At 37.1% G+C, this 25,534-nt stretch overlaps 1 protein-coding gene across 2 annotated transcripts in view; it reads right to left on the bottom strand.

The window, feature by feature from the left end:
• The window catches only part of KCTD3 (potassium channel tetramerization domain containing 3), a 51,738-nt gene extending 40,852 nt beyond the window's left edge, over nt 1-10,886 (bottom strand). The window contains exons 1-4 of one of the 2 annotated variants that reach the window (XM_081297248.1): nt 10,388-10,886; nt 4,674-4,727; nt 4,404-4,449; nt 3,753-3,826 (exon numbers count right to left, since the gene is read on the bottom strand). In XM_081297248.1, the coding sequence (XP_081153374.1) occupies nt 3,753-3,826; nt 4,404-4,449; nt 4,674-4,727; nt 10,388-10,470 (257 nt within the window). In that variant the 5' untranslated portion in view covers nt 10,471-10,886. The remainder of the gene's footprint in view (nt 1-3,752; nt 3,827-4,403; nt 4,450-4,673; nt 4,728-10,387) is intronic. The other variant, XM_081297247.1, reaches the window with a different exon arrangement.
• Nucleotides 10,887-25,534: the final 14,648 nt, after the last annotated feature.

Raw genomic sequence — 25,534 nt, forward strand, 5'->3', positions numbered from 1 at the left:
TGGTAACTTAGATTATACCTGAAGCAACAGGAGAAAGTACTGGGTTCTAAAAGTGAAAAAGCCATAAGGCTTTAAACTTACTTTTTTTCCTAATATTCTTTATTTTTAATATCCTTAATCATTTCAAGAAGTCTAAATAAAAAACAACTTCATGTGAACCAAAACATTTTGTTACCTACTATAAAAAAAATATTCAACGAATTGAGTAAGTAAAAGAGTTAGGGCTGTACTCTAATGCAAATGACTTATCAAGATGTATCAGACACAAAAACAAGACAAAGTTATTCCTATGGAATTGCTTGTAGCTTTTTAACATAACTATTTCCACACATATTTTAACCTTCCTCATTATATTGTAAGCTCCATACAAGCAATCTACTTCGACTTCTGTATACCTTGTACTACACTTAGCACAGTGCTGGCATAAATAATCTGTTGAGTGAACAAAACAAAATAAAAATAGGAAAAACATTAGCTTTAGCAAAGACAGTGACATCCAGATGAAGACTGTTATAACACAGTAATACAGTTAAGTAACAGGAAAATAAAAAGTAAAAAAAAAAAGAATATAAGCCTCAAAGCTTACAATAATAATGATTCATTTTAGGTTTCTATTATGTGTCCTTACTTTATAAATACCACCTGGCCTTAATAAATATGAAACTGTGATATTAAACTGTTTTTATTTGTGAAATTAATTATGACATAAAAATGATTTAAATTTTCTGATTCCATTTCAAAACTATCTGTGTTGACAGGTGGCTCAGGGCACACATGATAGTTCTTCAAGAGTTTCATTCTCCTTAGGACAGGCAAACAAATACAATAATTATAAAACAGCATGATATGGGCAATGCAGATTTCAAGGAAGAGAATTAGAACATAATTATTTGAGGGTTGTTTGTTTTTAATCCCTTCCTTCCATCTTCTTTTAGAGGGAACCATTAAGAATTTAAACTTGGTAAGGCTCTTTAACTGAAAAAAGATAGTAAGTTGTAAGAAAAGTTGCTGGTAAACATGCACATTTAAATTAAATCTGCCTTTCATGGTTGATGTAACTATGGATTAGTCAGAAAATCATTGACTAGAAGTGAACTTGGGACTTTCTCAATCCAAATGCTATGGGTGAAAATAATCTTTCTCAAGAAGTAGTAATATACTTCTCACATCCCACCAATCACAAGCCAAAAAATAGATATAACAAGAAGGCCCAACAAACTTTTTTATTCATTTAATAAATATCTATTTTTTTATATATTACACATGCTACTTTAATGATGGGTATATGCCAAGAAATAAACTTAGACCAAAAAAGATCTCTGTCTTCAAGGAGTTTACCTTCTAGTGAATGAATATAAGCCAAAAACAAAACAATATTATAAAGAAGCAGCTAAAATGAACAACTAAATTTCTAAAAAAAATAAAATAAATAAATAAGGAATCCTTACTGAAAGCTTATTGGGAAAATATGAAAATAGTAAATGCAAATCATCACTCCCTGATAGGAAACTCAACTATAATTGAAGATGGCAATGTTAAAGATATAGTTCAGACAATCATTGATTTATCCACAAAGAAAATAATGTAATGAGCTCTTACCATGCTTCAATCACAGACTTAGGTCCTAGGAATATATAGCAAACTGTAGCTGCTCTTTTGGAATTTAAATCTTATAAAAGACAGACTACTAAAAATGAATGAAATATAACAAGTGCTATGACAATGACAGAATAGGAAACTATGAATACTTAAATTAGGTTGACACAGCAAAGATTATTAAAGTAGTCAGGTTTAGTCAAGACCAGGAAGAGTTCAAATTTTATAAGAGAAATTACACTGGGACCAGACTATAGACAAAGATCATCAAGCCCTGAATCCTAAGCCATCAGTCCAATATAACATCGAGAGTTTTAAGCAGAGTAGCAACCTGATCAGAAGATAATTTTGGCAGCAATGTGAAAAATATAATGGAGGGATACAAGGCAGGTAAACTGCTCAGGAAGTTTTTGGAAATACATTAAAGGAAGAGATGATGCTGGCCAGTATCTATGAAAGTTTAAGCCTGAGGAAATCTTTAATCAAAAATTGTCTTGGCAAGGCTAGGGTTGTGGGCTGGGGATGTGGCTCAAGCGGTAGCGCGCTCGCCTGGCATGCGTGTGGCCCGGGTTCGATCCTCAGCACCACATACAAACAAAGATGTTGTGTCCGCCCAAAAACTAAAAAAAAAGAAATATTAAAAAAAAAAAAATCCTTTCTCTCTCTCCCTCTCTCTCTTTAAAAAAAAAAAAAAAGGCTAGGGTTGTGGCTCAGTGGTAGAGCACTTGCCTAGCACGTGTGAGGCACTGGGTTCAATTCTCAGCATCACATAAAAAATAAATAAAATAAAGGTATTGTGTTCATCCATAACTAATAAAAATATTTTTTAAAATAGACTTGGCAAATACTGTATATTCTCATTCAAAAAGTTGATCACACAGGAGGAGAGATAGAAAAGAGGTCTTTAGAGGAAAGGAGTGAATTGGGGAGAACCAGTAAGAAGGTAGGTAATAGATATCCAATACTATAAGGATGGATTTAGGCCTTAGCCTAAGCAACTCCATTTTGAAACTCCATTTTGAAACCTGCAGTCTCACCAGGCATACCTATGGAGCCCTCCAATATGATCATCAGGCATAGCTTTTCTCCCCATCCTGACAAACTCAGAGTAAAGTAAAGTCTCTGTCATGTTGCCCTCACCCCGATAAGGAGGAAAGGCAAGAAAATCAGGGTGGGGACCACCCGACAAGATGCTTTAACCTCAGGGCAAATAACGCCACCGAGAAATCTGGTAGCACAATGGGGACTGAAAGGGTGGTCACAAGCCCCAAAATTTAGTATAAATGATGAAGCAAATGAACAGACAGCCAGCCAGCCAGCACTGTTGCCCTCATGCCAGAGAGCCTGATGAGGACCTGGACTGATATCCCAATTCTTCTCATCCTTTGCCTAATCCTCTGCATCTTCCTTACTGCTTTCAAACTCTACAGCCACATCTTGACCCTGGTGAGAACTGCAACTTCTCCCTATGACCCTCTCTTCAAGGGGCTGTCAGCTCCACCCCAGGAGAAGCCTGCCTCAGTCCCTGACCTGAGCACCATGGTCTGAGTGAGTGTGCATCTGCTGGACTTAGAGCATAAGGCTTGAAACTTCAGATCTGGCACTTGAGCTTAGCATTCAGAGGGAATGTCATGAGCCTGTCATAATTAAGAGTGTTTGCAGTGTTTAGAATTAATCTAGAATTGTTTGCTGTGGATTGATTATGCTACTGTCATTTTCTTGATCAAGAACCTATAGATTTAAATTATATTGAGTGATGTGAGTGAATAAAGCATTGAAAGGGAAGAAGTACGTAGACATTCTTATTTCTCCCCCTCTACTGCATAAGTCACACCTTTGCCCATTATGACAAAGACACAGAGGGAGCACGTAGTTCTAATGTTCTATAGCATGACAGGGAAACTACAGTCTACAGAAATTAATCATACATTTCAAAATAGAATGGGTTAAAGGTCCCCAATACATAAAAATGATATGAGATAGAAATGCGAATTGCCCTGATTTGATCATTACACATTGCATGTATCAAGCTATAGCCCTTAAATAAGTATAAATGTTATAAGTCAATTTAAAAAGTCAAAGGGGTAAACAACATTTTCTTTAAATCAAAAATAGTTATCAGCAAGAATTTACTTTAAAAAGGATGCATTTCTTACCTTAAGTCTAGTTCTTTTGTCCGAAGAAAATTTAAAATGGGTGCAAATGCTGCTGGATCTCTATCAATAAATATCTATAAATGAAGAATTTTTATTTTCAAATTAAAAATACTGTATTTTCATGATTTCATTCTTAATGTTTTAAAAATCAAAATGCTGTTCTAACTATGAATTTGTGGTAATTTCTTTTTTCTCTCTAAAAAACTATTAAATTGATGATATTTTAAAATGTAGGGAAAATATTAATTAGCAAACCAGTTTTCTCATTTTTATTTATTGATATTTTGGGAAATAAAAAATTGTAGGTAATGGTAATCTGCAAATTCTTACCATTCTAATATCAAAATATTTGATATTTACATCTACTTACTTATTAAAGTTTTATTTATTAAAGAACTACTTCCTCTATTGCCTATGTAACCTCATATTCTACAATCTTTCTAATAATGAACATATAAATTGCTGTATGGAGTTTTTTCTGTTTAGAAATACTCATGTATAAGACAAGAAATAAATAAAAACTAAGTCACTTTCATTTAGTGGTATTAAAAGATTAGCTTCCATAACTCTGAGTCACCAAATACTAAGGACCAAGCATATTAACATTAATTAATTAAATTTAGAAATATATATCAACATTATTTTACTCACAGCACCAGTTTCATCTCGAAGTGTTGAAATTCTTCCACTCAGTAAACTAGAAGCCATTAACAAGAAGCTAGAGTTAGTTTTTAAAATCTAAGTGTACACAAATGATCAAATTATCAAATTTCAAAGCCAATATCAACTCTTAATTTTAAAAGTTCCATTTTTAGAATAAACATTTTTTATTTAAAAAATAACCTCTTAATTTAACTGACAAGGAAATTATTATTTTGGCAAATAATCAAACATACAATAACAAAGAATTGTATAAATTACCTGGAAAAAAAAGAATCTGGAATCCACATTAGAGTTTGTCTTGAGGTACTAAATCTATAATCAAAAATTAACAGTTATTATAAGTGAGAAAATGATTTGAAATCTCAATATTAGTTAACTTACTTTAATGGGCTGGCTAATTATTTACAAGCTGTTGCATAATTATAGCTATATCAATTATATTTATCACATATCATATTTTCAAATTGTACTACTTTCAATTCAGTTAACATTATTCAAGTTCTCAAAAAAGTCAAATAATTTTCAACCATATAATGCTTCCTAGAACATTATTTTCCAGCACGTCAATGTGCCAAAGAATCAATTATGCTGTCGTGCCCAATTTCCATTTCTCAGCATAATATTTTCTTCAGATCCCATTTCATTTCTCCGAACTTTTTGTTTTCTTCCTCCAGTACTTCTTAAAACTCTTAAACAATTTATGTTCGCTATCATTTTAGCATCTTTATGTTGACAAGATCACACCCTTTATGTCCAATAACCCAAATCCATCTTTTCTTGACACCACTGAGGTTATTGTCTCTGTAATAACTTCTGCAAATATTCTAACTTATATTGCCTCTTTTTGAGATCATCGTAATTTAAGTGTAAATTATGCATTCAACACTTACTTTGTTATTTATGTAATAATCATATGCTACTATTTGTAGACAATGCATTCATTCATTTAAAAAATTAGCAGAGGGTTAGGGTTGTGGCTCAGCCGTAGAGTGCGCTTGCCTCATACTGTGAGGCACTGGGTTCAATCCTCAGCACCACGTAAAAATAAATAAATAAATAAAGATATTGTGTCCATCTACAACTTAAAAAAAATTAGCAGAGATATCACTTTTTGAAATTAACTGTCATTTGATCAAGTCTGCTTATTACCATCAGTTTGTAAGAAAATCTTAACCAAAGTCTTGGACCATAAATCAAAAAGTATGTAAGCCAACATGACAAAGAAAGGAATACAGTGAGTATCCAGTCCAGTTTTTGTCTGAATATTTTCACTTTTCAGTCATCACAAGTTAGCTCACACAGAAGAGCACCTTGGAGACCTCTACTTTCACTCTACATTCACTTTCTGGAATTATATGAAATCTCTAAATTTATGTTTATCTTTCAGACTTAAACTAAATAAGGTGATTGGATAGTAGCACTGGTTGCCATATGATATCAACAGGCAACTCATCTAAATCAGCAACTTGGAATAACCAGATAAGTAGACACTATTTACTTGTTGCTCATCCTATCAAACCTTAGAATTCATTCCATTTCTCATTCCCTTTTTCCAAGTGGCATAGCAAACAGCAGAGGAATGAAGGCCAGGTTGAAAACAGTAGCAATCACCAATACTTATACAGAATCCACTCATCTCTAAACTTGGCAAGTCCACCTCCACCTGAGGCAACAATGACTTGTATTTTATATCACTTGATGAATGGACACATTTATCTTTCAAACTTATCTTCAGAAATTCATTTAATATACAATAGTATACATTTTTAATAAAGGGGGGGGTAGAGAACAACCTGTAACTCCATAAGGCTTGGCAAGCTAGCACATAATCAATAAATATTTGTTGAAATTTGAGTTGTGGTAACCAAAACCACACACTATATCCAGTTACATATTTTATACAAAACTGAGACAGTGATTCGGTTCTACAATCTTTGGGCCTTTTATGGTTGCAACAAAGCATTTCCAAAGTGTTAACAAACAGATGTCACTAAACTGCCCACTTGACAAAACATTTAGCACCATCAATCTTAGTGTCAGGAACAACAGACATAGTGCATATACTGTTCAATAAAAAAAGCTTTATGCTCAACCTCAGTGATTTTCTATTATTATCAAAACATGCTTTTCAATCACAAAAAAATCATCTCCTCTTCCTCCCACCCACAAGCTTACACCTGTGTGGAAAAGGATTCTCTCACTGACTAAAGGAAACACAGTGACATAATTCATTAGTAAAATACTTTAGAGAACAGAGAGAGGTTAACTACCAACTATTTCAAGAGTGTTTTTAAGTAGTTACTATAACCACTAATCTGATTATTAATTATTTATTCAAGAAAACATGGCAAAGTATTTTTCTTCTTAGAAAACTCAAATGAAAAGTAGATTATCATTAGTTACAGGAAACTGATTCAGTCAACTAAATAAAAGCAAATCAGTCAATGGTAAACTGAAGGATCAAAGGATCCACAGCAAGAAAGATTCACTGTTTTGGAAGCCATCAAATTAATTCCAAATAAGGATAATTTTTAACTTTTGACCTTGCATATTCACTGCTTACTCAGCAAACTTTTCAAATAATTCAAATTTAAATGTGACTTAGGAAATTTCACAGATCTGCTTAATTTTAATTAATTTTAATTTTAGACAGTACTTTAGTATGAATTTAGTAGTCTGGAATTTTGGAACAAAGGGATTGGACCCTCACCACTACCAATTTTTTCCCCACAAGAGAAAATGAAAACATCAGCAAAAAGTAACAAAACAAAACAAAACAAAGCCCCCAAACAGGTTCCAAATATAAATTATAAAAACCAAAACATTTAAAATTACATATACTAAGCATATTTCTTGCAGTAAACATGAAAGCCTTTTCTGTTTTTTATTTCATAGTGTGCAAAGGAAAGGGTCATGAGTAATCTGGTCTCAGCAAAAGGATGACTAAAGAGACTGGGAAATTCACAATTATACTCCTTCCTTCTTGCCTACTTCTAAATTAGCTTGAAAGAAATATAATTAAATTACTTTCTTCAACAGACTGTTGATGCCACTCATCTTCGCATTTCATATTTTTTAATATTTCTTTTTATAACTTCCTATGCCCGCCTCCCAACCATGTTATAAATCCTTATTCTTAAATCAGAGAAAACATTTGGCATTTGGTTTTTTGGGATTGGCTAACTTCATTTAGCATTATATTCCCCAACTCCATCCATTTACCTGCAAATGCAAAATGGAATATTATTCAGCATTAAAAGTGAATAAAATTATGCATTTCATGTTTATTTTATTTATTTTAATGTGGTACTAAAGATAGAACACAGTGCCTCACACATGCTAAGCAAGCACTTTGCAGCTGAGCTACAGCCCCAAACCAGCATTTCATGTTTATTACTTCAATTTCAATATCAATTCTATAAGATCGGTACCATTAATGCCATTTTTAATTTTAGAAAACTTAAAAAGTAATTTGCCCACAGTTTATAAATATAAAGCCTAAGAAATGATACCATGTACCTGATCCCAGAGTGCCCACTGGCTGTCCTGGCCCTCATGAGACCTAAAATTATACTCATTCATAACAGAATTCATCACAAATTGAGTAATATTGGCTTTCTTTCATTTCACTATTATTTTCTGTAAATAGTAAACATTTACAATTCTAAATGAAACCTCATCTTCCTTAATTTCTGAATCACCCACGAGTTATAAAAATTGATCATTTCTATAATATCTCTGAGTATGTCTATTTTCACATCTCTCGTCTCGGGAAAGAGATCTTACCTATAGCAGGTGCTTCTCTGCTTCTAATAAACTAGCCTTTTGAGTTTTACTGTATGATTTCAGAGCTTCAGTTCTATGTCACAGGTGGTTCTCCAATGAACAATTGCTCAGGAATTTTCTAACAGTGACTTAAGTAATTTTGTGTTAATCTGTGTTTTGTACAAGTATAATGGCTTCTATATCTCTTCTAATTCTGAAATGCTGCAATATGAATCAAAGCAGATCTAGCAAATATTCTTAGAACACTTGGTATCACACATTCTGTTTTCTATAGTCCATATCATTACTTATTTTATGAAGCATTTTATCCTAACAATTCTTGTTTTAAATTTTTTACTTTTATTTTTCATTCCTGACAACTTTAACTGTCTTCTAAATTGCTTAATCCAGTAATAACTTATTATCTCATCTTGTATTCCTAATTATCTATTAGAAAAATTTAGAATGTGATAAAACCAAGATCTATAATTAATGTAAATAAAAAGTAAAATGTTATAGTAACAATTTAAATTTTTAATTGGATTTCTGTATTCTTTTCTGAACATTTATTTTTTATTTGCTTTTTAGTTATCCATGACAAGAGGCTATTTTGACATATTTATACAAATATGGAGTATATCTTATTCTAATTAGGATCCCAATCTTGTAGCTGTACACAATGTTAAGATTCACTGTGGTGTACATGAATATACATGTACACAGAAAAGTGATGTCAGATTAATTGATTTCTGCATTCTTGAAGGAGAATTCACTCATTAGGCCATCCACTTTAATATACAGTAAATAATAATTTTTGTTATAATACTATAATTCCTTTTGAGAGCCTTAAAACAAATACTACCCACAATTCACAGCAATTACAAACCAGTGTAGGGATTTTAATTGATTTTAATGCTACTCGTCTTAACACATACTGAAGGCCTACTCTTGACAGAGGTTCCAGTTTTGCATCCATAGTTACCTTCAATATTTTCATGATTTTAGAGAAATTTCTGCTTGTTACAGTAGGAGATATACACTTTCTCCATACAACTGGTATCTCTATAACAACAATAATGTTGTAACTTCTTACTCTTATTAAAGCTTTGGAGGAAGAGAAAAAAAGAAATAAGAATAAAGTATTATTGTATTTTGTGCTGAATTTTATAGCACTCTCAAAAAGCTCTTAAATGTTAAGGATTAAAACGTTTTGAACAACCAACAATAAAATAAAAAAAAAAACATTACCCATGTTTTATTACTGTGGTTCACATTTATCGGTTTATATTTTTAAAAACATTGTCTTAGATGTTGAAAACCTGCCATATTTCAAGCAAAGTAAAATACACTATAATCCACAGTACTTCACTGTTTATACCTGAAACTCAACTACCCCTTCTTTCAAACAGAGCTGGCAAACTCCCTTTTCTAAGCAGAGTGACTCATAAGTCATGGCAAATTCACAAAAACTGGTTCTTCCCTCCAACAAGCTTAAGAAAAGGCAGAGAAAGGGAGTGGAAGGCCAGAGAGGCACAGAAGAGCTTTCAGTCTTTTTACTGGGTGCCAACATCCAAAGGCTCCTAGAACCAACTGTTCCAGCAGCCTTCTCTGGACACAGTTGAATAGAGCCTTCAAACCCATGCACCCAGAAAGTCTGAAAACAACTATGTACTGAAAACCTACTGCACATCTTGCACCGAAAGTCTTCTAATTACAAACAGCCCTTAATTGCGCATGGAAAAGAACGCTGTACTTTTCTTGACACGGCTAACTCAACCCCATGTTAATCCCAGAGAGACAGAGAAGGGAGGTGGGGGGGGGGGGTATTCATCTGCAACCGTCCAACCACAAGGTCAGGCTTCCACAAATTAAATTCCTCAAATACACTCCGAGCTGAGGTAAGGCAGGCTATACAATGTCCCTCTTAGTTTGATACCTTAGAAAAGGAGAGAAACAAAGGCTGGCATTCTAAAAAGGCATCGACATGGCCACATGGCTCAGGCTCTGAGTGATTGCAGGAGGCCCTTCTGCCCCTCCCTGCCAGGTGCAGAGACTTCAGCAGCTCCAGATCCACCCACCGTTCTTCTCACCTGCAGGACCCGGGCGACCCCCACCCGGCTCGGCTCTCCCTCACCCGGGGACCCAGGTCTCCCCGCTGGAGGCTGCCCGAGGCATCCCGTTTCCCAGCCCCCTCCCCGGCGACTCACCTGGTCCCCCCCACGTTCAGCTGGACGATCTCGCCGCTGCCAGCCGCCGCCGCGGCGAAGCTGCCGCAGTGTCCTCCGGCCATCTCCGGCGGCTCCCGGAGCACTCGCCGTCCCCCCTCCCCGGCCGGAACCGCGGGGCCGGGAGCTGAAGCCCGAGGCGGCGGCGGCGGCGGCGGCGGCTGCAGGGCCAGCGGGGCGGCCGGAGGGCGGGAGGAGCGCGGAGTCTCCCCCACCTTCCCAGTGGCCGGGCGGGGCTCGCTCGCGTCCGCCTCCTCCCCTCCGCTCGTGCGGCGCGCGAAGGCAGCCCGGCCTCCGCCTCTCGCGGCCTTCAGGCTGCCGGGCCGGCCTCGGCCTCTCCTCAATGCCGGGCCGCCACCGCTGCCGCCGCCACCTCCACGGCTGCCGCCGCAGCCTCTGCCTCCCTGGGAGGAGGGGTCACCGCTCGGGACAAAATACCGCAGCGCTCACCCTTCGCCCGCGGCTCTTGCGGAGAAAGGGGGAGGAGGAAGGAAAGGCTGGGGAGGAGCTTCCCAACCCCACGGAGCTGGCGCAAAGGGAGTGTAAGGGATTGTGCTCCTGGCCGGCTGCCTTCCTAGACTGTGAATTCCTTCGCTGCCCTCCTCCCTGCGCAATCCTAGCCACTTTCCTTGACCTCAAGGATTTCCCAGCACAGCAGAGTGAGGGCAAATCTGGGCAGTCTTGTCTTAAGCATCTTTAGTGTCTACATTGTCCACACGGATTTGGGAAAGGAAAAATTTCCTACAGGAGAAGTTGATGCCTAAATACAAATGTACAAATGCAGTGAAAATTTCAAATATTTAGCACCTGATAGCGCTTTACCTATAAAAAGCCTTACCCTCTTCAATTTCATCCCTACCTTCCAAGCAATTTTGTTTTGTTAAGCAGAGAGGGAAACAAAAAGACAGACACAAAAAGGCTGTATAATGTCCAGCAACATATTTCTGAACCATAGTAAGCACTCAACTAATGCAAGATGCACACAATTTTTTGTTAATTTATTTTTGCTTTCAGCCTTATATATTGGAACCCAAAACCATAGTGACAACTAAAATATATATTTTAAAAGCATACTATTACAATACCTGATGCATACCAGCCAAAAAAAAAAGGGGGGGGGGCTAACAAAAGCAGGGCATTATGTTTCAAGGGTTGTTATGGTGGTAGATTCTGAACACAAATTGTGTTTCATTATAGTTTTACCATAATAATTCAAACTGACAATGTATAAGATGCTTTTATTCCCAGCATCATTATAATCATTTTTTAAAAAATTTCTGGCAAATATACTAGTGATATGACATAGTTTAGCCAGTTTTGACTTAAAAGAGGCTAACAATAATTACAGATATAAGATAAATATTGTTTACACCAGCTAATGATGATAAATTAGTAATAATAATAGCTAATTTGTGCTTATTAAGGGTTTACTATATGCTAGTGGTTTAGATATCTTAAGTTATATTTGTCTTCACAATTATTGTCACTGTTTTAGAAATAGAAAACTGGGGTTTAAAATGTTTAGAAAACCCATCCTTAAGCATTTAATTGCACCTCATACACATTCACTTTATATTGGGAAGATAAGTAACAGTTCAGATAAAAGTAGGAACAAACTAAGAATCTTTTGTATTTTAAACAGTGTTGGCTGTATTTGCTCTAATCCCTGATATCTAGTTCTATCAGGATCTGAAACCGCTTTCAAATTTGCAGGATAGAATAAGGTGGTAAAAATGTCATTTACTTTTCCCTAGGCCCATATACTGGGAAAATGTCAAGGAACACTTACTAGCAACTTTTTACCTTTAATGAATTCAAGAGGTAACTTGGAGTTAGAATAAGGCCTTATTTATAATATATATATATATATATATATATATATAGAGAGAGAGAGAGAGAGAGAGAGAAAGAAGCCTTTTTTATCTTTCCTGAAATAAATAAATGAAACCATATTCATCTCATTGTACAAGAATTATTAGCTATTATTAGCAGGATGTTTCATCTAAAGAAGAAAGTTTTCTCTATTTCAAAAAACAAATGATCATTACTCTGGATATGTCTAGATCAATGCAGAAGTTTCTGAAGGGATTTCTTTTTTTTTTTTTAAAGAGAGAGTGAGAGAGGAGAGAGAGAGAATTTTTAATATTTATTTCTTAGTTCTCGGCGGACACAACATCTTTGTTGGTATGTGGTGCTGAGGATCGAACCCGGGCCGCATGCATGCCAGGCGAGCGCGCTACCGCTTGAGCCACATTCCCAGCCCCTCTGAAGGGATTTCTTACTCATAAAATTTAAAGTTGGGGTATGACTTAGTGTTTAAGAATAAATTAAAATGCCATTGGAATACCTACCAGACATTTGATTAAAAATAGCTTGTTGTATATATATATCATTCTACAAATCAATTAAGAAACAAGAAAAATATGGAAAGAATATCAACAGGCAAGTAGTGTATTAATAATGAATAAAAATACTAAAATGTGTATTAAAACAACAAAATATAATATTCACTCATGAGGTCCATAAAAATAAAGAGATTTGGCAAAATCCAAGGTTGAAAATACAAAATGGGTAGACTTGTACATTGGAATTTGAATAAGTAGAAAGTTTTTGAAGTGTACTAGAGAGTATCAACATTTTAAATGTACAGACCCTGACCCAGGAACTCTCTTCTGGGAAGATATCCTACAGATACTTTGAACATGTTAAGAAATGCATGTCATTGTCACGGTGTTATAGCAAAATCTTATAATCAATCAAAATATTCAGTAATAGGGACTGATTTTCAAAATGATATTTATTCCATGCTATCACTGTTTTGAGGTTAAATGTTATAAATGACTGGAAAAAGATTACCTCCAAGTGTATAATTTAGTGTGTGTGGGGGGGGAGGGGAATCAAGCTACAGAATAATATGATCTCAATAAAAAAAGGCAAAAACTAAAATCATACATTTATATTCACTAATATTTCTATTTAAAAATACACAGATTAAACAATGTAAAGAGAATGATGTCAAGAAAGGACTTTAGAATTAAAGGAAGGTAGCAGTGATGAACAGAGATAAAACCTTTAATCCATGTGCATTCACATTGTTTTTTTGTTTTTGTACCAGAGATTGAACCTAGGGCCAATTAACCACTGAACCACATCCCCAGTCCTTTTTATTTTTTTATTTTTTGGAGACAGGCTTTTGTTAAGTTTCTTAGGGCATCACTAAGTTGCTGAGGCTGGGTTTGAATTTGCAGTCCTCCTGCCTCAGCCTCCTGAGCTGCTGGGATCACCAGACCTGCATCACCACACCCAGCTCATATTGTTTAATTCTTTACAATGAGTTTTCACTCACATATTATTTGTGTGTATAGCTATATGTGTCAATAAATAGTGTGAATTCAATGTCGACCCCCATGGAAGCTTTTCAAAATTTATTTGTTGCTTAAATATTCATGCATATAAAATAGATGGTGTCATTTAAACAGTATTACTTTTCATTGAATATGTAGAATTTGAGATGTGTCTACTTGTCTTGGTTGGTTCTCTGCTACTTGAACAAAATACCAGAGACTGGGTACTTTGTAAGGAAGAAAGGCTTATTTAGATCACAGTTTTGGAGGCTGAAAGCTCAAAATCAGGTGCCGCAGTCTTGGCTGGGCACAAGATCACGAGCCACCACACAGCTTTGTCAATTCAAACAGCAATTCTTTATTCCCAAACTCACACCGGCCTCTACACACACATTCTGGGGAAATCCCAGTTCTGCTGCTGCCCAATTCACCTACTCCACGAGGCTTTTTTCCAATACTTTCTGAATCTCACGAGAACTCAACGGGAACTCAAGCAGCAGGAACGCCCTATTCCCAGCAGCAATAATCTTCAACCTCCAACTTCCCTAAAACCCATATTGTCTTAAACCAGAACGCCCTAAACTTGTCTTAAACCGGGAACACCTTAAACCCAAGGAGCGGGATACTTCCTCAAACTGAAGGGTACACCCTAAATCTGGATCCACCCTCGTCCTTGAGCAGGGTCACCTTTCTCAAACACACATGCAATGTCAACAGCGAAATTCCAAGGCAAGTCCATTTAACATGGGGTACGCTGGCAAGGAAATTTCTATGCATCATTCCTACTTGGCAATGGCCCTCAGCAATCAGGCTGTTCAACCAGTGCATAAAGCCCCCTTAGCTACATCACAACATGGTAACTTTCCTATGACCATATATGACTATACCACAGTGAATCTCACCATCGTGTACTTCCACAAGAAATTAATTTTTAAAAAATAACTATGGGTAAATGGCAAAAAGATCAATAGAAGGAAGGGAACAGTAGGTGAGAGAGGAAAGGGGAAGGAGAGGTATTGAATTAGAACAAGAATATTCCGTGCTTTTATAATTATGTCAAAATGGTTTCTACTGTCATGTATAACTAAAAAGAACCAATTAAAAAAATATGGTGAAAACATAGAAAAGAGTATAATTGCATGCAGAAAGGAACAAGTGCAGACTTTAACAACCTGACCCTGCCATAGCTGCTCTCTGAGACCAGAATTAATTATTCCTTTCTGACAGTAGTGCCCCCATAACCTAATACATTCCACTAGGCTCCACCTCTTAAAGATTCTACTTCCTCAACACCACCACATTTGATCCACACATCAAGCTCCCAGCACATGAGCTGTATCCAAACACTAGCACTAGGAGACCAGTCCTTCTCAAACTAGTCTCATGTAAAGGACTAGTTTTTTAAACCTCATATTTACACAGAATCTATATCTGGCCCAATTGCACATGATTAGAATGCACTTCACACAATATACAATTTATCATGCAAGGTTGATAAGATCTGAACTGATCCATGTTCAACAAAATAAAACTCATAATGTGCTTGACTGAGCCAATATCATCAAATTGTTACACAAGTTTCTAAACTCTTCCTTTCATTTTTGCACTTATTTCATTGCAAACTGATGATGAATGAGTTGTGGATGGCCACACTTAGGGCAGCACTGAATTAGACATTCAAGTGGGATATTTAGTAGGCAGTTGCATACAAGAGCCTCAAGTTGGGCAAAGAAATCCAAGTTGAAAAAAGTCCTATCTTTTGTGTGTGTATGTGTGTGTTAGTATGTGTGTATATGTGTGTTCCCGCGCGTGCTAGGGATTGAACCCAAGGGTGCTTAACCACTGAGTCCCATCCCCAGCCCTTTTTTATATTTTATTTAGAGATAGGGCCTCACTAAGTTGCTTATGGCTTAAGTTGCTGAGGCTGGCTTTGAACATGATCCTCCTGTCTCAGCCTCCCAAGCTGCTGGGATTATAGGCATGCAACACTGCGCCCAGCAAAAACCTTCTATCTTTACGGAAACAAAGCCTTTGGATTTAGCAGCACATACAAGGCTTTTGGAGCTATAAGATCATAAGAAGGTGAATGTGGAACAAGACAAAGATAGGAATCAGAATGGAGTTCTTCACTCTCCAACATTAAGAGACACAGGAAGGGGAAGATCCCATAAAGGAGACTAGGAAACAGCATCAGCCAGATGGAAAAAATCAAGGGAGTCCTTCAAGATCAAGTAAGATAAAGACTGAGAATTGACCCTGTAGTAACATGAAGGAAATTGGTGAGAGCATAAGCAAGGAGAGTTTTAGTGCAATGGTGGGATAAAATGACTGGGGGGCTTTTCCTGTAAAGAAGAGTAAAAAAAATGGACAAAAAGTATTGATACCGCTGTTGACCGGTGACGAGTCCTTGCTTCCCCGATGTTGAAGAATAACACCAAAGAAGCACGCCGAGGCAAGGTGAGAGTAGAAATTAGAAGTTTAGTAAAGGACAGCAGAAAAGACTTCTCCCAGAGGAAGAAGGGGACCCAAGAGGTGGAATCCATGGAAGTGCGGTTGTTTCCCCTTCTTATAGTTTTGGTGATGGAATGTAGGTTGGAAGGCCGAGGGGTAGGACACTTCTTTGTGATGGGCTATCTTTAAGTTTGCTGGGGGCTGTTCATTAACACTTCTTTGAGGTGGACTTTGGCCTAGGGCCTTTTCGGAACTTCATTAACATTCCATGAATTGTCCTGTGTTTTCCCTGAGTCATTCTCAGCATGGCCTCCATTTTAGATTTCACTCGGTATTAGACCCGATTTTCCTAACTACACTGACTACCTAACTTTAAACCTGGCTTCAGTATGATCAAGAGAAGACTTTATAAAGATGGTAAAAAATAATAATGATTGCATGTTTGTGAAAAACATTCAGTAGAGACCAAAATAAACCAACCAACCAACCTGGTGATTAAAGAGAAGCAGATTAGCATTAGGCTCATGTCTCTGGGCAACTGAGAGAAAACTGATGTCTATCCAAGTAAAGATACAGAAACTGAGCAAGAGGAAGATGGGTCATTTGCCAGTCTTTGCTGTTGCCCCTGTTATTATTCTTATCTTCTAACCTACTCCAAGTGTAGACACACCCACTATTTGGGGTATGGTATGTACTTTACATATCAGCCTTTAAACTCACAGGCTTGAGATTACAAACAATAATAAGGAAAAACTTCCTTGCTCAGACCTGTCAATGTCCAAAGACCAATCTTGGCCAAAGGGGAAGGGACTGGAAAGCTTTACTGGATCTCATCCATCAAACCTCAACAAACACATACACATTCTTAGTCCCATGACATACTCAACAAAAAAGTTGTGAATTTGAGAGAGGAGGGAAAAACAATATTCTGAGAGTAGTAGGGAGGAGCTGTCCCCTAGCTCAAGGCTTGTGGCAAAGAAAACTGTATAATTGAGAGGGAAATATGGGAATGAGTATACACAGGGAAGAGACAGCTTTCACTCTATACCAGGAATATTAAGAAGAGAAGATGAAGATAAAGGAGGTTAATATTACTCTACCACGCGGCCTGCACAGTGGTTTCATTAATGAGGTTCTAGGCATAAAGTTAGTTAGAAGAGATCCAAATAAAACACACAGACAGTACCTTATTTATATTGCTAGGTCCGAGATGGCTCACCTCCCTGGTTCCCACCTCTAGCCACCCAGCAGGGCAGCGAGGATTACTCAGGGCTAGCAGGAGAGAGAGAGAGTGAACACGCCGGGGAGTAGCCTTTTATTTGGGGAACAAGAGATTCAGGGGAGAATTCCATCCAATGAAGGTTGAGGGGGGGCTGCACTCCAAGGTCAGGGTCAGTGATTGGGTCCCCGGGGTCAGTGGTCAGGCACACCCCACACGGATGGGCTCTCTCATCAGGAAAGGGTCGGGAAAGCTTCGACACAGCCAAAGTGCCTCAGGCCCTTAACGGGAGTCACCCAATCACGTGTCAGAATGGCTTCCCACATATTACTACTCAAAAGATTATTTTAACAAATCTTATACTAGTGATAACTAAGAGACTTTCATGCCCAATAGTCTATGTATACTGAATTTTCAGTAAAAGTCAACAAAACATTCTATAGAAGTGCTTTGAAAACTAAGTCCACAGTCCATCATCAAAAAATCTGAGAAAAAGAGAAGGTATCAGAATAATTCTTCATATATTCAAGCAGTAACATTATGCTGCATGATTTTCTGCAAAATCACTATATAGATTCATTACCCTATAATTGATAAGATTCCCTGTTTATCACTTAAGAGAGTGGTAATTCTGCTATCACATTCTTGGAAGAAATAGTAACAAATTGTATTATTTCACAGTTATCATACTTGCTAAAAGCTTTCTATGATGAGGGCATCTTAAAAATGAACAATAAAAACAATATTTTATTATACATAATTTAACAGAAAGTATGTGGACAAAGATACCTGTACAATCAGATACGAAATTCTAAGAAAGTACTTCCTGATTCTATGGTTTAGATGGGATATAATGTAACCATGATTTGAAGCTGTGGTCACACAGCTTCTGTCAGAATTTTTCTTAGGTCTCAGACTGAGTTCTTATGATGAACAGAAAAAGTGAATAAGATAAATAAGATTTTTTGTTGACATATCAACCAAAGTATTAGCCTACTTGAAAAAGACAAATAAATCACTTCTAAATAGAATTTGAACATTGAAAATTTCCATGGATTCTTCTTCCAATTTTACTTAGAACCATCATTTTGAGAACCTCGAGGTATAAAGAAGAGAATTACTTCAACCTTTTCTTCACTCACCACACCCTAGCTTTGTTTGTTGTTGTTTGGTTGGTTTTTGTTTTTGGTTGATAAAATTACTCAGGTGTATAACACCTTTATAACAGCTCATTGTAATACGATATCTGAAGCTACTTTTTTTGAGGTGTCTAAAAACCACTGAGGAGCCATTTTGCAGAAAACTTTCAATAAAACATTCCACTAAATTTGTTACAGGTAGTAGTTAGCAGTAGGTTTTAATCTATATGATATTTTCTCATCATGGAGCTCTTTGTTTTGTGTGAGTATTATATTCACTTAATTCTATCAAAGAAATAAAAATCTTTTGCTCAACATATAGAAATAACAGAGGCTAACACTCTCAGTTTAAATTGCAATATGATTCTTCATTACTTCTCAACAGAAATGACCTTTCTTGTGTATCAATCTTCCTAGTGACAGGTGGTTGAATGAATTCTGGATTACATCTGCTTTGTGGACAGAACTATATTCCAAATATTGTAGTAAAGGTTGTATAGACATCACCTCTCAGGTGACATTACATAACACTGTCCATCTACCTCCATGGAGACCAACAGCTTACACTTTGGTGACAATGAATTTCCTCCTTTTCTATGACATGTGGGTTATTAAGGGACATTATGAAAGGTCTCACTGTCCATTAATGTCTGTCCAAATTTCTCTTTATCATAGTTTACACACAATCTCATTTATTTACCTGGGTTTCTCTTGACCACTAAAGACAGAAGATTCCATAGTGATTAGAATACCCAGTAGTTTTTCCTGCATGAGGGGATAATAATCTCATTACCAGCTTTATTGAAGGGAATGGTATTCCATCAGAGTCATTATTCAGTTAACTATTCAATTAGAAATTTGTTGTCTTTCCAAGCTGATTTCTAGTTTCAGCCAACTTCAGGCAGGTGGCCACAATCTGCTTTCCATCACACCCAAACACCTGTTTTAGCAACATATCATCTTGACTTATGGTCACACAGAGTACAAAAGCCCTGTTGTATCAGATCAACTCCCCAATCCCACTCATTGGTAATGATTTACTCACACCATCCCCAAAATAGCTATGGTAAGTATGGTCCACAAACCATGAAGGGAGCAGTAGTTACACTTCATTCCCTGAAAATTGAATCATTGGGAGTGCTATGTCTCCTCTTCCTCCAGGTTATGCCGGTTGAGTCTTTAGGTAGAGTTGGTATAATACAAGGAATTCATTATTCCTGAATTCTGGAGATAGCAAGTCCCAGTGTTTCTTTCAAATTGACTATTAGTCAGTCCCAAATCTCAATCACAAAAAGTATGTGTAGATTGACAGAATGATAAAGAATGGATCCAAGTCTTTGACCATTTCTTCGAAATAGCGATTTTTAGTTCAAGATATAAACATTTCCAGGTCCATGACTTTCCCATTCTTAGGAGGATTGTGTGAGAACTTTGCAACCATTTTATTGATTGAATTGTAGAGTACTTTAGTATATCCAAGTTCTTTATTTTTATTTACTTACTTTTTTATGGTGCTGAGGATTGAACCCTGAATCACACATATGCTAGACTATACCTTAGCCTTTAAGAAATTTTTATTTTATTTTGAGACAGGGCCTCTCTAAGTTGCCCAGGCTGACCTCACACTTAAAATCCTCCTGCCTCAGCCTCCTCAGTAACTGAAACATAAAATATTTAATCAATTAAAAAACTGGTAGAAAAAGGAAGAAAAAAAATGAAAAAAATAACTGAGTAATTAATTAAAAGATAATTTGTTAGAAAACAATAGCATAACAGGGTTGAATTCAACCATATCAATAATTATGTAAACTGTAAATGGCCTAAATACCTCAATTAAAAGGCAGAGATTAGGGATGTAGCTCAGTGGTGGAGTGCTTAGCTACAAAACAAAAAAGAAAGAAAAAAAAGGACAGGAATTGTCAGTTTTATATATATATTTCTAGATTGTGTGTGTGTGTGTATATATATATATATATAATATATATATATATTATATATATGTACATATATATAAAATCTGACAATTCCTGCCCTTTATATATAATATATATATTAATTTAATATATATAATATATATTAAATCCAACTGTATGCAGTCTATAAGAAAACCACCTTAATTAAAACATGAAGATTAAAATATAGAAAAAGACATTAATTCTTGCCAGTTATTAAATTATTGTCTCTTAGCTCAAAATTTGTACTTTATTGTCTCATAAGCGAAAATTAATTTGGGCCCTTACTATTTTTTTTTTTTTTTTGCCAATGGTTATAGTGTCAAGTTTATCGGTAAAGTGACTGGAAACACATTACAGGAAGAAGCAGCAGGTTCCTAGAGAGCTCAGGTTTTGTTTTGATTTGGTTTCTACCCTCATGAGCCTGGGTACATTCTCCATTCAGCAGTGCCTATAGGGTTAAGTTTCTTCCCACATTTGCTCCTGTAGCTTTCCCTAGCTCTTGGCAGAGGCATGGGCAGGAACCCAAGAGAGTGAACTTCTATCCCTGAAGTTCCTGCATGTCAGTATTCAAGGGAAGCCTGTTTTCTTGCACTTACCATGGACTACTATTTGTGGGTTCCTGGTAAAGTCAATAGATTTTCAGTTCTGCTGATTCAACTTCAGTCTTAGGCTGGCTTTGCACTCCTGGACTTTGAGGGTGAAGTTTCTCAGTATTCCTACCATTTGTTGTTCATGGCACTCAACTCTATGTTTCTGTGTTTCGGAAAAACAAAGTGTGTATATTTCATCTGATCTCACCACAATCAATACAGAAGACTTCTGTGACCCTAAAAGGTGTGGAGATTTCTTCCCACCAACAAGTAAACTGTGAATTCTGCAGTTTAGAACACCCAGCCAGGTATCCTCTAATTTGATTCAATTCTGACAGCATTTACGCACATACAGTGTCAGATCTCACATGTTGGACTCAATCCCCAAGGCTGTCTCCATGTACTCTTTGCAAGCCCTAGGTTATTTTGTGCTTGCAACTGACTGATTATGAATCAGGGTTCTCACAAACTCCTCCTTCAGTCCAAATAATTTGCATGAGTAGTACTATGGTATAGATATTGAATATCCCCATTCCACTCCCAATGTGTTAAAGACTTGGTCCTTAGCTTGGGGCTATTGGGAGGGGATGGGAATTTTTAAGGGCCTAGTGGCATCTTTTTAGATCACTGGGAGAGGTGCCCTCACAGAGGATAGTGTGAACATAGCCTGTTCCTCTTTTGCTTCTTTGCTTCCCAGCCATAAGAAAAAACACTGCCAGGTGCTCTAGCAATGAGGCGCTGGCTTGCCTAAAGCAACGAGACCCACCAGTTATGCACTGAAACAACTGTGAGTTAAAATAAAACTCCTTTTCTTTTTAAGTTAATTATCTTAGGTATTTATTATAGTATTGGAAAACTAACACAAGCAGTTCACAGGACTCAGGGAAATATGCTTACTCTTTTACTATAAAATAGTATATAAAGATTATTACAAATCATACAGATGAAGAAATGCATAGAGCAAGGTATGGGGAAAGGGGTATGAACAGGAGACCTCTCACGTGAGGAGGATCTATAACCTACTATCAGACAAGGTAAGTTAGCAAATTTCCTTATTACAAACTCAAAGATCAAAAAGAGGGCAGGGTTAGAGTTTCTGTGACTTGCCTTGGGGAAGAGAAATTTTGTTTTCTTTTTTATTGGGGGGTGGGGAGAGGTACCAGGGATTGAACTCAAGGGCACTCAAACACTGAACCACATCCCTAGCCCTTTTTTGTATTTTATTTAGAAACAGGGTTTCACTGAGTTGCTTAGCACCCCACTTTTGCTAACGCTGGCTTTGAACTCTTCCATCCTCCTGCCTCAGGCTTGTGAACCGCTGGGATTACAGGTGTGTGTCACTGTGCTTGGTGAGTAACTTTGTTTTCTGTGGAGGAAGTTTGGAGCCTGGAACTGTGAGTGAGAACCAAAGAATGAGGTCAAGAGTAACAGATTTTCCTCCCTCCTGCCAAACCTGCCAGTATTAGTAGGCTTTCGATTTGTAACTGTGCAAGATCCTGAGCTCCAGGGAATTTTCTGCCCCTTCGCAGGACAAAGGACTTTTGCTTTCTCCGGCATCAATACATATTTTCCAGAGATCCTGCAAGAAAAGTAAAGGTTTTCCACTCTCCCCCTGGAACATCAGCAAGAACTCTCTTTCATCTTCTCCTTTGCCCCAGTATTTTTTCAAACATCCACAGAGGCCTGTGGGAAACCACCTGTGGCTTGATGTGAACTCTTCCTACTTTTGCAGATCTCACCCACTGTAAACTGTCCCTTTTGTCCACACTCAGCCTTTAAGAGTTTGTTTGCATTCAGCTGCACTTCTTCATACCTGCTTTCATGTCATCCTCTCCTGCTCTGCAAAAGGTGAAGTGATTTTATGGGTCACATGCTCTCTTATGAATTCAATTTACCTACTTGCCTGGTGGCCTCAGTTCTCTGATGGACTCCTAAAAAATGCTATCCAATGTTTTTTCCTGATTGTTAGGCTGGAGGCAACATTATTTTATGGCTCTTTTCTTCCTAAGTACAAATGAAACAAATATTTCTCAAATTATAATTTCAAATTTTATATTCTACATTGCTAGGACATCTTTCTTCTTTCGGTCTTTCTTTCTTTTTATCAGTACTGGGGATTGAACCCAGGAGCACTCTACCACTGACCTTCATTCACAGCCCTTTTTAGTTTTTGAGATAGGATCTCCACTAAATTGCGAAGGCTGGCCTCAAACTTAGGATGCTCCTGCCTCATCCTCTTTAGTTGCTGAAATTACAGGCATGTGCCAGTGTTCCTGGCTCTTTGTCTTCTTTGCACAAGTCAGTGTTGGTCCATGATCAATGATGTAGCCAAGCCTGGGTAATCTTGGAATACTCTAAGTTAGATGTAAGAAATGAAGAAAATGAAGCTTTCTTACAATGAAGAAAAAGTATCATAAAAATACACACACAAATATATGCATATGATATAAAATAAGGATATTTGCTGTGCAAATATGAGGAACATTCTTTCCTGCCCATGATCAAATTAGTTATTTTTAGAAGAAAGCTCAACAAAGTCTTTTTATGTTCCATATAATATAATTTTAACAATATCCTTAGGGTGGCCACATTTTTCTTATGCCTTCTGTTGATGAGATGGTTTTTCCTTTAACTCTTTGCACAGTCATGGCAGAACTGGAAAACAATTTCTGTCACCTTAGGCCAAAAGGAAATCACTCATGATCAAATTCTCTGGACACATCCCGGTTACTCTCCTTTCAAGGAAATCTGCCTCTCTTTCATAATCAAAGTAGCTGACAGTGATGTGTCCACTGGCATTTGTTCCATTCTTATCCATGGACTGAGAGGTGGTTTCCTTTCTGGTCCTGAAGAAGTAAACAAGCACACTGAAACTCCCATGGCAGAGCAAGATGTGCGAAATGCAGAACTACACATCCTCCGTTTTCTCCATTTCTTGTAACTTATCTACATTATTCTGTGATGTTGGAATGACACAGGCTGTGCTCTTCTATCAGCTTATATATCTGTAGGAGAAGAAAATTTTATTTCATAGCACATACCAAGGAGTAGCTGACCTCTTGGTCAAGGTCATCTGAGTTTGTGATAAAGATACTCACATAAATTGGGAGTCAGGGTAACTACTGAGGCAATAACCCAAAATAAGTACATCCAGGGTTGCTAAATGTCAATAAAAGCAAATGTTGAAAAGTTCAGAATCCGTTGCTAAGAAAGCCATTTAAACAAAAGGATCAAGGCTGGAGTGGGGATGGGGGGCATACATGTGAAGCTATAACAAAGGACAACTTAATTTTTGAGGCAAATATTTATCTCATGCAGAAATTTCTTTCTTTTATGGAGTTTCTGTTAAGTTAGAGGCAAATTTCAAATTACACTGCCATGGAGTACACCACATTGGATGTCAGTGAATGTCAGTATCATTCATCAAGGGCTGACTGAGTTAGAGGTGTTTACATGGAAAAGATACTTCTTCGGGGAATACAGTAATATTATCCGGGAAGTTCTTCAGGGACATTTTAGCTGATCTTTAAGGATGAATGAAGAGGTTGGGAGCGTGGCACACATCTGTAATCCTAGCAACTCAGGAGACTGAGGTAGGAGGATCTCAAGTTCAAAGCCAGCCTCAGCAAAAGTGAGGTGGTAAGCAACTCAGTGAGACCCTGTCTCTAAATAAAATACAAAATAGGGCTGGGGATGTGGCTGATTGGTCGAGTGTCCATGAGTTCAATCCCTGGTTACCCCCAACCCCACCCCCCTGGAAAAGAAGGATGAATGAAGAGGACTTGCTTACCCAAATATGGCTACTAAAGGTGTAGAATTGAATGCTCATAAAAGGCCATGGCATGCTGAGAGAACTGAGAAAGCATGGTGACTGTCAGGGGAAACTCTGGAAGAGAAAGGTAAAGAGTTGGAGGATGCAAAAAGGAAGCAAGTTATAAAGGGTCTCACATGCTAACCTATATATTTCTGATTGTGCCATAGACCTTTGACAATCATCAAAAACTTTGGGGGTGAGAAACAGGGACTGAAATGGAGCAAATCAGATTCCATGCATATATAATTTTGTCTCAATGGACTCAACTACTATGTATAAATATAATGCTCTTTTTAAAGGCTTTTCAAAAGTAGGAATAGTAAAATGAAGATTGTATGCTAGAAAATGCAGGGTGACAACATAGTTGAGAATAGACTGGTTGGAAGGAAGGTAAGTGGAGGGAATCTTGCTAGCAGTCTGTAACATTGTTTCAGGTAAAAAAATGATGGAGATATGACTCAGGCGGATGAATGCCACTGGATAAACTACAAAGAAACACTTTATCAATATTTTAACTTGACTTCTCCTTGGAGACTTCGGGCATCTGTTCTTTTGGAACATTTCAGCTGAAACTTTAAGACAAACTCAGTGGAGTTTAATCCTTATTGAGCTCTAAT

Source organism: Spermophilus citellus, assembly GCF_964194105.1.
Source record: "Spermophilus citellus genome assembly, chromosome: 6".
NCBI lineage: Eukaryota > Metazoa > Chordata > Mammalia > Rodentia > Sciuridae > Spermophilus > Spermophilus citellus.